We start from the raw sequence: 14,495 nt of genomic DNA, 5'->3' as shown, positions 1-14,495 counted from the left end.
GAGCCGAACATATACTCATAAATGTCACCAAGTTTCAAGTTAATCGGCTTCTCACATTCTATATAGATAAGTTGATAATTTCATTCAGTATATGTCAGTTGTTAGTAAATGTCAAAAGAAATATATGGAAATGGAAAGTAAAATCTAAAGAAAATGGATATTGAGGAAGGAAAATAAGGGTAAAAAAATTAAAAAAATATATATATATATAAATGAATGTATGTATGTATGTATGTATGTATGTCCTTTATGCATTCTTAAACTATTTGACTGGTTTTGAAAGTATTGTATATGAAGTAGGGGTAGAATTTTTCGGGGAGTGTTATAGAGTGCGTTTTTTATTACCGATCTTTTTGGAAATCGGAATCCAAATTTTCCCCAATTTTTTGGAAAATAATTGATTGAATTTTAAAGAATTGTATATGAATCAGGGGTAGAATTTTTCGGGGAGTGTTATAGAGTGTATAGTTTTTCGTTATTAATCTTCTTGGGAACCGGTATCCGAAATTTTTTCAATTTTTTGGGAATTAATTGACTGAATCTTAAAGAATAGTATATAAAACAGGGGTAGAATGTCTCGGGAAGTGCTATAAACTGTAGAGTTTTGTGTTACCAATTTTTTTGAGAACCGGTATCCGAAATTTTTCTAATTTTTCGGGAAATAATTGACCAAATTTTAAAGAATTGTCCACATTATAAAGAAAATTTAATTGTTTTTCTCCTTCAAATCTTTCAAATTTTAAATATGTGTATAATTTTTGTTACCGATTTTTTGGAAACCGTTTTTTCTAATTTTTTCAATGTTTCGGGAAATAATTAACCGAATCTCGAAGAATTGTATATGAAGTGAGGATAGAATTTTTCGGGGATTGCCATGATGTGTATAATTTTTTGTTACCAATCTTTTTGGAAATAGGTATCAGAAATTTTTCCAATTTTTTGGGAATTAATTGACCGAATCGCAAAGAATTATACAATGAAGTAGGGGTAGAATTTTACGGGGAACGCTATGATGTATACAGTTTTTGTTACCGATTTTTTTGGAAACCAGTTTTTTTAATTTTTTTAATTTTTCGGGAAATAATTGATGATTGAATCTTAAAGAATTATACATGAAATAGAGACAAAATTTTCCGGGAAGTGCTATAAAGTGTACTATTTTTTGTTAACAATCTTTTTGGAAGCCGGTTCCAAATGACCAAATCTCAATAAATTGTATATAAAAACAAGTCGGGGGAAGAAAGAGGGGGAGAGGGAGAGAGAGAGAGGGAGGGAGAGGGAGAGAGGAGTAAAGGGATAGAGGGAGAGAGGAAGAGAGGGAAAAAGAGAGAGAAAGAGAGAGAGAGAAAAAAAAAGAGGGGAGGGGGAGAGAGAGAGAGGGAGAGAGAGATTATTTGCGTGTTTTACTACATATGTCCTCCGGGGCGAAGCCCGGGTAACCAGCTAGTATGTATATATGCGGTCATTATTAGTCTGTTGGACGCAAGAATCGTAATTTGGATTGAGCATTCCATTAATCGTTCTGAAATTATGCTTATAGGATGGCGTATAGGATTATGAATACCATCTTTACTCAATTTGCATGTTTTGGACATGTTGTTCCATGAAAATTGCAATTTTATTAATAATTCGTACATGTTTAGTAACTCTTGGTTTTCCATTTACGCTTTCTCCCAACAGCATTCTAATTCCATCCACACCACTAATAGTAAAAGATTTTTTTAAATTTTCAAATAAAATTTCTTGCTCTGCCATTTTTCCTCTCATAGTCTTTGTTACAATTTCTTCCAACATTTGCAAACTTCCTAGATTTTTTGCTTTTCTAAGTAATTTTGCTTGTCCATTGAGATGCCAATTATATGATTTGCCGGCAGATATTAGACTGGATGTAGTTCAACCAACTTAGCATCTAATAATGCATCAAGTATTTCTCCAGTTAAAAGTTCAAATTTTTCAGCCAGAGTGCTCAATTTATGATTTGCGACATCTGTTACAAATTTTTTTTAATATCTATAAAGAATCAGCAAAGCCATATAAAGCCATGGATCAAAGTCATTTTCCATCTTGTGAAGACAAACAGCTCTCAAGAAATGCCTTGGATCAAAGTTAATATTATGTCCTACTAACAAACATGGTGAACCAATGGCTATTAGAAAATGTAAAAATTTTTCAAGTACATCCTTCAACTGTTCTGATGGAATATAATTATTATTCTTCATTAGATTTCCATTAGATGAATTTCTGTTGCTTTTGCTGGTATTTCATTTTGAGGTAAAACATAGAAGTAAAAAGTTTTCTCTCTACATTTTGCGCCAATTTGCAAAATCTCGGCACTTGCAGCGAATTCTGAGGTTTTAATATCAAAGTATACAATAGTCATATTTGTATAGGTGGGGATATATTTTCTTTTCGCATTTTCACTGCCTCCACTGTATGAAATCCTAATCCACTTTTATAATTGATACCTTTTTTCTCTGCTTTTTAATTTTTTCTTTATTTTGTCTTAATATTAATCTTCTTATCTTATACTTTCTGTTCCTACATTTTTCTGCTCTCAATTTATTTTTATTCCAATGAGCTCTTCTTTTATAATCATTTTCGCTAGCTGAGGCAGAACTCAGTTGTAGACGTTTGTTTACATTGTCCGTCTATTCCGTCCCAATATTCTTGCTACACACACTCCTGAAGCGACTCTGAAGTCATAAGATTCACTTGGCTCCATAAAATCTATTCTTCGGTGCATGAACATGGATTATGTTATTTACACTTTCGTTAGCTTGGCTTGATCCACATGGTGCAATTTTGAAAGCATTATTTTGATATAATTTAAGAAGATTTACAAGATTGATATATAAACTTTCGCTTTGAAGAGGATTATTAAGACCATGTTTGTATACAGAAGGATTCTGCAATTCTGCACATACTTGCACTATGTACCACACTGATCATGTTTATTGAAAATATGTGCTGGCAGATTTTGAAAAGAAAGGGTTAACCCCTCTAGATTCTTTTTATTTTGATGAATGGCATATGCAAAACATCTTTTTACATGTTTTATTGCCTGATATGAATTTTTAGTCAATTTTTTATGTTTTGTAGCTAAACGATATAATGCTCTGCTAAAACAACTTTTTGCATGATTTGTGTCTGACCATTTCACAACATCGTGAGAGCTTACTTGCTTTACAGCGGCAATAGTACAGGAATCTTCGTCACCAATAAGGACACCCATATTTACATTTGGTTCTTCTATCGGTTTACTTTATCGTGTTCCAAACTACACATTTTGCATTTTTTGTTTTGAACTGCAAAGTCTATAATCTTTCCAGATAAGTGTCCAATAAATGTGCCAAATCCAGAAAGCGAATCGTAATTTTTGCCATTACCGCGCTTTGGGCATGACATGTCATATGATAATATTAAATATAATGATGTACGCAGACTGATTTTTTTATTAATAATTATTGATGCTTGATTTTCTGCATTATCTTCTGTAATATTATCGAATATTGGTGCTGCTTTATTTGCATCTTTCAGTTGTGGAGGCCAAAGTTCTCGAGGCCTATATAATATAATAAATGAATTAGAATTCAGAATACTCATTTAAAATATTCTGTATTTCAATAAAAGCACAATTACCATTAGCAAAACTTAATTGCTTTATTGTGGAAGTTTTTGAGAAATAATTGAGCTTTTATATTTGTGTTATTTGTAAAAAATAGTTTGAAAATAATATACAAGTGTAAAAATAATTTTAAAAAATATACTATTGTTGCATTAAATTAGATTATAAAATATATAGATAATAATATGAAATTATAAGTAGAAAATATATAAATAATAATATTAAATTCTAAGTAACTAGAAAATTGTTGTAATGTGATTATTTTGAAAGCGTATGTCTTAAAGTTTTATATAATATAGAAAGACTTATGCAATATATATGAGATTTTCTTCTACTTTAAATATTTGCATGAAAAAGAATGTGATATTCACATTACAACACAATAAAAGATACTTATTTTATGATAATATTATAGCTCAATAAAAAAGGAAAAGGAAAGGAAAAGGAAAGGAAATTATATAATCACAAGAGATACTTCAGATCCTCAAAATTGCGTTCCATCAAAGCTTGCTCTAATTCTGCAGCTTTTTTACAACTTTCTAGAGCAGCACTCTCTATTTGAGGTCTAACTTCTCTTTCGTGTAACTTAGGTTGTTGCATTTATTGGTGGAATATTAAGATCCGCAAGAAATTTATTTACGTGAGTTATTCCCATACCAGCGCTTAAAACACCTGATAAATTAAAGTTACAATTTTAAGGTTAGAATTAATATTAATAGTTGCAATATTTTAAGGTCCAGTTTCACAAGTGTTAGTTAACTTTTAACCTTAGATTAACTTACTCTTCCTCTCTTTCTAAGAGGGACGTTAGAAAGAGATGAAAAGTGAGTTAATCTAAGGTTAAAAGTTAACCGACAAACTTATGAAACTGGGCCTAAATAGGATACAAATAAACTTAGTTTAAACTAACTTACTTAGAGCTGCTTTCGAATTTATATCATAGCGACGAAAAAACTCATTATTTTTCCCTGCAAAGGAATGCTGTTTGGCTGTTGAAACATTATTTATTAAAAGACATCCCTTACATCGAATAACAAATACTTCGGCTAATCCAAAACGCGCTTTGAGCTTTCGATATTATTAAGAAATAAGGATCCTTTGCAAAATTTACACTGTAAATTTTTTGCAAGTGTTTCTACTTCAATAATTCGCCGTCTTTTGATTGGAAATAGCTTTTCATGCGACAATAGTGGAGTATTAGATTTTAGGCGTCTCTTTTGCTGGCTCTTAATGATTTTTTGTCTTTTTATAATTTGTTTTTGAGTAGCAAATCTTCCTTTTAACCTCTTCGGAGAAGATTTATTAGAATTATCCATATTTTTAATCTCTTCAGCTTTCTTCTGCCTTTTCTTACACTTTTATTCACGAGTGCAGTAACGCTATAAACCAGGATGACAACCTCATTATTTAGTGCGACGTTGCCAAAATCATAATATAATTTAGTTTTTGCAACAATATAATTATTGTTTCAAAGAAGCAATGCTGATATTTATTATTATAAATAAAATAATATATTAGACACATAAAATGTTTCTAATTCTGCTGATAATGAAATCAAGAGAGCTTTTGTGTTTTATTTTATAAATTGATTTCTTCTAAATTAGCTAATAATCCTTTCTAAAAAAAGGCATGTTAAATCGATACTCGCATCTCTCGAAGTCTTCTCGAAAGTCTCGAATTGCTTTGTTGGCTCTTTTCCGCGATGCTGATTGATTCTGTTGCTGCGCTAACTTCGTGAGCGGCTGTCATAGCATATTTTGACAGTTATGTGTAATATTAAAGCTAAATAGCGCGCGCGAAGCGCGCGTCTATGATGTCTGGTTTTTTTAAAAATAAATAGCAAACTAAAAATGGAATATGGTACTTACACTCAGAAATCATTCTGTAATTTAATAATAATTATTTTATTATCTTAAAATTTATTAAATGCAGATGGCCATTTGACTAGAGAGGTGCTATCATACATCTTTAATTGAGTTTTATGAAACAATATGTACGCAATAGGAGTAATTGCTGACTTTTCAAATAGCTAAGAGGATATTGTACTTGTTTCGTTTCGTTGCCGCGTTGTGCAAAAGAAATTCAAATAATATACTCGATAAAATTACAAAGAGACAAAGCGAGGGAGAGGGAGGGGAGAGGGAGAGGGAGAGAGAGATATCATATACAATAGATAAAGTATCCAATGAACATAACAAACCCCAAAGTTTATTTTATTTAAACATGTATTTATACTCATTTTGACCCTGTATTATTTATATGTATAAAATGTATGATGAAAAATCGAATCGTACGAAGACGACGCAATATCTCCGTGTTGGACATGTAGACGAAAAATAGAAGCACTTATTATATAATTCAAACCCAAGCTATCGATTGAGCCTACTCAGAATTTGATCAGTTAGGCGTTATTGAGATTTGATAATCTAAAGCCCCTTGTACAATAGGCGATAGCGACAGCGACAAAGTTACCGACAGGCGGACAGGCTATTATAGCTTTGTCGGCACCTTTGTCGCTGTCGCTATCGCTATCGTTATCGCCTATTGTGCAAAGGGCTTAAGGTGATCCTAAAGCTGTCTGTAATACCTACACTCGTTTTTATTATTTTTAACAATATTTGTTTCGTATAAAAATTCTACAACTTGATGTTACAAAATGAGGGTGCAGGTCCATTCAGTAGACATCAAGGAATATCATGCCGTTTGTAGAATTAGGCTGAGACTCTAAACAAAAAAGTTAAGCGAAAAGTACGATAATGTACGTACATTACATTCACGTAATTGTACTTTTTGCTTAACTTTTTTGTTTGGAGTCTTAGCCTAATTCTACAAACGCGGTATGATATTCCTTGATGTCTACTGAATGGACCTGCACCCTCATTTTGTAACATCAAGTTGTAGAATTTTTATACGAAGCAAATATTGTTAAAAACGAGTGTAGGTATTACAGACACCTTTAGGATCACCTTAAGGGTCTCTCAACTCGTTGGCTCGCGTATAGATACACGGTCTGTGTTTCGCTGCGCGTACACTTGGCGCGAGACACTACCCCGTGTCTCTTGATATTATAATTACTTATACAAAAATAATATATTTTTACGCCGCGTTAAGCTTCTTGCACAATGTTAGGCAACAGGCAATAGGAACAGGAAATAACCAAAAAATCGTTAATTACAACCTAAAAAATTCAAATGCTATGATTGGTTGGCAACAGGCAATAGGCACAGAATTTCCAACGTGACGGAAACTCTGTGTCTATTGTCTGTGTCACTGTTTATTCTGCATTTATACATGATTTCTGATTTCTATTCCCTGTTTCTATTGCCTATTGCCTGGCATTGTGCAAGGGGCTTTAAGCACGCACGATCGGTAAACACACTCTTATGATAATGCGACTGACTGTCGGGAGGTGTCTCTCGCGTCACGCAAACGAGTCAGCGACATGCCTACGTGGGCTACGTGCCGAATGATAGCGCGATCATGGCGGCGTCGCCGCCGTCGCCTGATTGGCGCTAGGAGGATGGGGAGCGGATCGCGGAGGGCGATAATAGGCCAAATATGCACGTCTCTCGTAGAACCGAAATAGAATTTTAGGATCGCCGTATATACGTAACTCCAGCTATGACGACGGCAGACGGGGCCACTACGTGTAAACAAACTCCGGCAGCAAAATTCGTTTACGAATTCCGCCTGTCCGCTCGAACCTGCAATCTTATCGCGCATGAGATATCCGCGATTCGGAATCCGCAAGATTAATACATAATGGAAACAGGGCACTTCTTCCCTCCCATTCGAGACATGCATATTATATGATTATTTATTGATTCCTCGACGACTCGGCAGAGCAGATTCGAAGGTAATTGAAACCGAGAATTCTCGAGACTTGACAGGCGCTAAATTAGAATAAACGAAAACGACACAATGTAAATTCTTACAAGTTGTACATCATTATAAATGTAATATAAATACAAATTATGAGAAAAATATTATAACAAATCAGTACCTTTGACCTGATTTAATTCTATAGTGTCCGATGCAACTTAATGCGTCCTTTAAATTTATTTTTAATGTACTGACGATACGATGTAAATAATTAAAATATATTATTATTACGTTATAATAACTTCCTAATTATTGTACACAAGTACAAATGTTATATCCTATACATATAAATAATTTTATACAATTTGTTATAAATATATAAGGGAGACCGGGGCTATATCTGTCTACGAGGGCTGATGTGTCCACTAGTGCCTACTACTATCTCAGGTGTTGAGAGATAGATATATATCTCTACTATTTTAACAAAAATTGGCAAAAGCTCTACGGAAGAGATTCAGAAGCTTTTGTTCTCTTGCGATACTTTTCGCGGACATTATATGCGTTACAAAAAAAACCTGAAAATAATTATTAACATTTTTTGACGGTCAATGCGATAGTAATTTAACTCAAATTAAGGCAAACACTTTACAATATTATCAATTAATATACAGTTATCAGATGTGAGAAGCGTCAAATCTTAATTCCGCATAATCTAAAATTCAACAGGCTAAAGACTGAAAAATGTGGTCGGGGTTATCTGTCTTATTTTTAATAAAACAATATGTCCACACACTTCAATGACGGATTTTATTTTTTATAGATAATGATGCGTAATTACAAAAGAAAGACGTATAAAATAGACATACCGGTAAATATGCATAAAAGGATCCCACCTGCCGATGATTTTGATCTTGACATATGTTGTCAAGGTCACCCTCCTGAGTGACTTTCAGAAGTTTTTAGCCGGCGGTCGCTTTTTATTAAAAAGTTATTAACAATAAAAAGTTTGGCGATCGCACCGATTTCAATGACCTTGATATATGTTGTCAAGGTTATGACCCCGAGTGACCTTCAGAAGGTTTTAGCCGTCGCTCGCTATTTATTAAAAAGTTATTAACAAAAAAAGTTTGGAAAATATAGCATATATAGGTGCATATATAGGTTAGTTGACGCGCTTTAAACACTTAAATACTTTTAAAGCGCGTCACTAATCTACATAGGTACGATTTACTGCTTTAAATGTTGTGTTTTGGTAAAGCAGCGATTTTTTTGCAAAATAAAGTATTTTCTGCTTTAACAAAAAGACCTCAATTTATCAACAATTTACTGCTTTAAATGTTGTGTTTTGGTAAAGCAGCGACTTTCTCGCAAAATAAAGTATTCTCTGCTTTAAAAAAAAGCGTAATATTAGTCGTTTATGTCTTCCAATACTCAAAATAGCTGCTATATTTTCCAAACTTTTTTTGTTAATAATTTTTTATCGAATAGCGACCACCGGCTAAAAACTTCTGAAGGTCACTCAGGAGGGTGACCTTGAAACATATGTCAAGATCAAGGTCATCGGCAGGTGGGGTCCTTTTATGCATATTTACCGACATACCTAATAAAATTATACTTAGAGCGATTAAAAGAATAAAAATCGAGCAAGAATTTTTTCACAAAAACGGCGTTAGAAAACGCCATTATTTCGGAATAAATGTTCGGACTCTCACTCGCTACTATAAAAAAATGACCTACGAACAGCTACTTGAGCCTACAATTCAAGAATCGTCACCAAATTATTTTAAACATACACGTTAAGTAAAAATAGTTTGTCTTAAATTATTTAATATTTTCTATTTCAAACGCTGCTGAGGAAAAAGTGAGGTCTCAAATGCAAAAAAAAAAAAGGATTAAAGAATTGAGGGAAAAAGAAACTTACATTCATTTTGCAACGGACTCAAAATCAGTTTGTTGCCACCAGATAAAGAAAAGTTAGTTCCACGCAGGAATCCTATCAGAAAGTCTACACAAAACGGCTATTATTGCTCTGACTCTTTTGACTAGGCAGTTTTTTCAATATTATATGGAGGGGTAAAAGCCATAGTGGTATAAGTCAAAATTTTTAAGATATTGACTCGTATGCAGTCGTGATGCAATCTATACCTGCAATATATAAATTTCATTTATGCGGACGGGTCAATATCTTGAAAAATTTGACTTACATTATTATGGTTTTTACGTCCATATATTAATAATAAATAATACTATTAAATAAAAATTAATATAAATAATATGTTTTTTATCATATGGATAGATAGCCCCTCGAATATGGCCAGATAGCCCCGCATATACGGGGTCATCTATCTAATACGTTCGACTTGCCCACTTAAAAAATTAATTTTTATATTTATGTTAAAAGATAAACGATTCTAATTACGTTTCTTTTTTAAATAAAAAGTTTGAAAGATTACACCATTAAAATGTTTAGACAAATATCTTTATTAGTTTTTCAGTAAACTTTAAACAAGCGTAAATTGTAGACAGATAGTCCCAGTTTTCCTTAAATACTGTAATGTGCAAATCCTTAAATCTTTTACAAGTAATTTTTAATTTTTTTATACGTTATTGTTATTCTTTACATTATATGACGTACTTGTTTTTTTTTCTACACAATGTATGTACGTACGTGCTGTCTGACGATACGTGTTGCTTTCTTTTTTTTTGCTTGCCGCATTCCTCGCATTCTGCGCAAATAATATCGCGCGCGAATTTGTAAATTGGGTCGGTTTCGCTTTATTACACCTAATTGCCAACGCGCCAAAAATAGCCCATGATTTATCCGGAAGATCGCGCGGGCGGTATGTATCGGAAACTGTTCCGCGCGCATTCGTACATTCGTCACTCTTTCCGTAATCGTGACTCGAGTCGAAATATTTCGAAATCCGCGTGTCTTTCTTGGTATAAGTTACGTTTTTTGAGATTGCGAACAAGAAATATTAATTAAAATGTATAAAGGTTTTCTTGAATAAATCAATAAATAAAAGAAGGCAATATGAGCCAAGCGCGGTAATTGGTGGTGTCTGTGAAGTTAGCACCTCATTTTCAAAAATCGGAAAATTTCTTAAAGAGTTCTATTTGCACCCACAATAGTTCAACAGTTTCTGATGTATTTTAGAAATAGTTCCGTTGATTTAGATAAAAATATAACGATTTAAAAAAATGAGGTGCTAACTTTCCGTGACACCTCAAGTTTCGAAAATATTTATTTTTATCACGGAATTTTATAGTTTTTGAAGAGTTCTATAGTTCTTGATAGGTTTTAGCGATAGTTCTGGTCTTTAAGTAATTTTAAATAATTTTTTTATCTGAGCGCTGGCACCTCAGGTTTCAAAAAAATTTATTTTTATCATGGAATTTTATAGTTCTCGAAGAATTCTACAGTTCCTGATAGGTTTTAGCAACAGTTCCGGCCTTAAAATATTCTTTTAACAATTTTTTACTGTGACCGCTGGCACCGCACACAAGAGTAAAGTCATGAATTGCAGGCAGTTTTGATCGACTTTTTGACAGTTCTCGATAGTTCTCGCACAGTTCCAACAGTTTTTATAGGTTTTAGCAATAGTTTCGGCCTCTAAATTTTTTAAAGCCGGAACTGTGATCGGAACTTACCGGGGTATTCAGAACTATCGCAGAACTGTACGAAAATGCCGAAAAGTTGGCCAGAACTGCCTGCTTGCACATCCGTGTTTACTCTTGTGTGCGGTGCCAGCGGTCGCAGTAAAAAATTGTTAAAAACATATTTAGAAGCCGGAACTGTTGCTAAAACCTATAAAAACTGTTGGAACTATGCGAGAACTATCGAGAACTGCCAAAAAGTCGATCGAAACTGCCTGCGATTCATGACTTTACTCTTGTGTGCGGTGCCAGCGGTACCAGTAAAAAATTATTTAAAAAATATTTAGATGCCGGAACTGTTGCTAAAACCTATCAGGAACTGTAGAATTCTTCGAGAACTATAAAATTCCATGATAAAAATAAATTTTTTTGAAACCTGAGGGGTGCCAGCGCTCAGATAAAAAAATTATTTAAAATTACTTAAAGACCAGAACTATCGCTAAAACCTATCAGGAACTATAGAACTCTTCAAGAACTATAGAATTCCGTGATAAAAATAAATATTTTCGAAACTTGAGGTGCCACGGGAAGTTAGCACCTCATTTTTTTTAAATTGTTATATTTTTATCTAAATCGACGGAACTATTTCTAAAATACATCAGGAACTGTTGAACTATTGTGGGTGCAAATGGAACTCTTAATAAATTTTCCGATTTTTAAAAATGAGGTGCCAATTTCACAGACACTAATTGGTGCGCAATATTTTATACTCATAGTTAATACATAAATTAGCGGACGTTTCGATTCTTTTTTAGGTCATCTTTAGCAAGATTAAAGTTAAGTCGGGGTTTAACGCAGTCAAATTAGATAAAATAAAATAAAACGAGTATACGGGTAGTCAATCAGTTGATGTGGTCTCTCATAAAGCATAGTCCAGCGAGTATATGCTCCGATGTAACAAAGAATCCTCAAAACGATACTCCCAGGATGGAAAGCCGGGAAGAAAACAAAACATTGATCGGTCGAGTCAAGTTCTCAGCGTTAATTCGAAGATACCTGCATAATCATATACAGAGCGACACACATGGTATATGGTTCAAAATCACTCCATTGAGTTGGCCCCCCCACTTTGCAGAAATTAAAAAACCAATAGCGCAAAATCACAAGCTATTTATAAGCTTTCATATCCCGCAGATTAAAATTTTTGAGCTCGTCACACTGAACAGTAATTTAATATTTTTTGTGGGGGGGCTGAGTCAACCTTAAAAATAGAGATATTAAATCGATCTTTGCGGCAGAATTAGGAGCTATTTATGAGCTTTCGAAGTGATATTTTTTCGATTTTAGAGCTCATCCCCTTAACCTCCAAACAACCCTTTAATTGATTCAACTCAAGAGAAAAATGTTGAGCTAGAAAAATTAAAATCGTATCGCGGATATAATTCGTATAGCATATAAATTTTAAGAATAAACTCTTAAAATACTCACATTTCGATTATTGAGCTACAACCCCTTCGCAAGAAAACCACCCCATTCTCCCGGCTTAAGAGAGAACTGTACTTAAAATGAAAAAAGTTAATTATTTTGCGACTAAATATTGTTTACTAATTTATGAGCTCGCAAAATACGCGTATTTCGATTATTAAGCTACAACCACTTTGCAAGAAAACCACTCCATCTTCTCGGTTTAAGAGAGAACTGTACTTAAAATAAGTAAAATTAATTATTTTGTGACTAAATATTGTTTACTAATTTATGAGCTTGTAAAATACCTGCATTCTGATTATTGAATTGCAATTTCTTTTGTAGGAATATTTTATATTCCTGTTATACGAAAAAATTATGTTGTACTCTTATAGAATATTAATTTACATTTTATCTAAATTATCTTTTTAATAGCCCAAAGTATACAATAATTTGTTTACATCGTGTAAATCATAAATTTAAGAAAATTAAATTATGTAACTATAATATAACTAGAGTTTTAATAAATAAAATGTGTTTAAAATATATTTTCCTAATGTACTAATTTTCCTATGTAATAAAAGCAATTTTGTTTTATATAAAGATCCAAAATCACATGCAATAAGAGTATAATAGATAATTTTATTTTTAAACAGATAGTGAGAATTGTTATTAATTCCAGTAATTATTTTATATCCTTTTGAAAAAATGTAAGAAAATTATCAAATGTGTTGTAATATAGAATTTAAGATTAAATTATCGAAGGAAACCTTTTATATTTTACATATTAATATAATTCACGTATTGATGTAATTCACAAAAAAAGCAATTTTAAAAATTAATGCAATTAATTTAATTTTTTAAATTTATGATTTACACGATGTAAACAAATTATTGTATACTTTGGGCTATTAAAGAATTAATTTAGATAAAATGTAAATTAATATTCTATAAGTATAACTTATAATTTTTTTGTATAGCAGGAATATAAAATATTCCTACAAAAGAAATTGCAATTTAATAATTCAGAATGCATGTATTTTGCGAGCTCATAAATTAGTAAACGATATTTAGTCGCAAAATAATTAACTTTTTTTATTTTAAGTACAGTTCTCTCTTAAGCCGGGAAGATTTAGTGGTTTTTTTACAAAGGGGTTGTAGCTCAATAATCGAAATGCGCGTATTTTGCGAGCTCATAAATTAGTAAACGATATTTAGTCGCAAAATAATTAATTTTATTTATTTTAAGTACAGTTCTCTTTTAAGCCGGGAGGATGGGGTGGTTTTCTTGCGAAGGGGTTGTAGCTCAATAATCGAAATGTGAGTATTTTAAGAGTTTATTCTTAGAATTTATATGCTATACGAATTATATCCGCGATACGATTTTAATTTTTCTAGCTCAACATTTTTCTTTTAAGTTGAATCAATTAAAGGGTTGTTTGGGGGTTAAGGGGATAAGCTCTAAAATCGAAAAAATATTAAATTCCTGTTTAATGTGACGAGCTCAAAAATTTTAATCTGCGGGATATGAAAGCTCATAAATAGCTTGTAATTTTGCGCTATTGGTTTTTTAATTTCTGCAAAGTGGGGAGGGGCCAGCTCAACAGAGGTTTCAAAATTGCAAGTAATATAAAGTAAAAAAATATGAAATTTAACTTACAGAATTGAGAAAATCAATATCGGCGATATCGCACTGATTTTAAGGTAGTTCGATGAACAACTTTTACCAAAAGTGATAGGTTTTATTTTTTATATCGAAAAAAGGAACTCTCCTGAATCGATTAAGCACAGAAAAAAGATAATTCACCGTCCCGTTCTCAAGATATTTAATTTTAAAATTAGGTGATTTTAATGATTTTAACATTGGTCTAATAGGAAAAGAGATTATTTTCCTATGAATAACACGAGTTTGCGAAAAATTTTTTGCCAAAAATGTCTGAACAATATATATCGATGGAAAAAGGACACTGTGAGAAAGCCTATAGTT

The 14,495-nt window shown here is 32.4% G+C and overlaps 2 protein-coding genes across 3 annotated transcripts in view; one reads left to right on the top strand and one right to left on the bottom strand.

Moving 5' to 3' along the window:
- The window catches only part of LOC143905543 (histone demethylase UTY-like), a 143,553-nt gene that overhangs the window by 7,242 nt on the left and 121,816 nt on the right, over window positions 1–14,495 (top strand). The window lies entirely within an intron of this gene.
- LOC143905526 (uncharacterized) lies at window positions 1,410–2,652 on the bottom strand. Its single transcript, XM_077420987.1, has 3 exons — window positions 2,249–2,652; window positions 2,124–2,146; window positions 1,410–1,882 (listed from the first exon to the last, which is right to left on the bottom strand). The coding sequence occupies exons 1-3, from the start codon at window positions 2,378–2,380 to the stop codon at window positions 1,570–1,572; spliced, it is 468 nt and encodes a 155-aa protein (XP_077277113.1). The 5' UTR covers window positions 2,381–2,652; the 3' UTR covers window positions 1,410–1,569.

Source organism: Temnothorax americanus, unplaced genomic scaffold (genome assembly GCF_048541705.1).
Source record: "Temnothorax americanus isolate GAGA-0224 unplaced genomic scaffold, ASM4854170v1 Scaffold63, whole genome shotgun sequence".
In the NCBI taxonomy this organism is placed as follows: domain Eukaryota; kingdom Metazoa; phylum Arthropoda; class Insecta; order Hymenoptera; family Formicidae; genus Temnothorax; species Temnothorax americanus.
Note: the sequence above shows the minus strand (reverse complement) of the source record. Positions and strands in the feature narration are given on the sequence as shown.

What these genes read in the sequence shown, in the direction of transcription:
- LOC143905526 (XM_077420987.1), bottom strand. Translation starts at nt 2,380, where the DNA reads ATGACTATTGTATACTTTGATATTAAAACCTCAGAATTCGCTGCAAGT. An exon ending in AAAATGAAATACCAGCAAAA is followed by an intron (nt 2,147 to 2,248) that starts GCAACAGAAATT and finishes ATTTTCTAATAG; the next exon opens with CCATTGGTTCACCATGTTTG. An exon ending in TTGGTTCACCATGTTTGTTA is followed by an intron (nt 1,883 to 2,123) that starts GTAGGACATAAT and finishes AACTACATCCAG; the next exon opens with TCTAATATCTGCCGGCAAAT.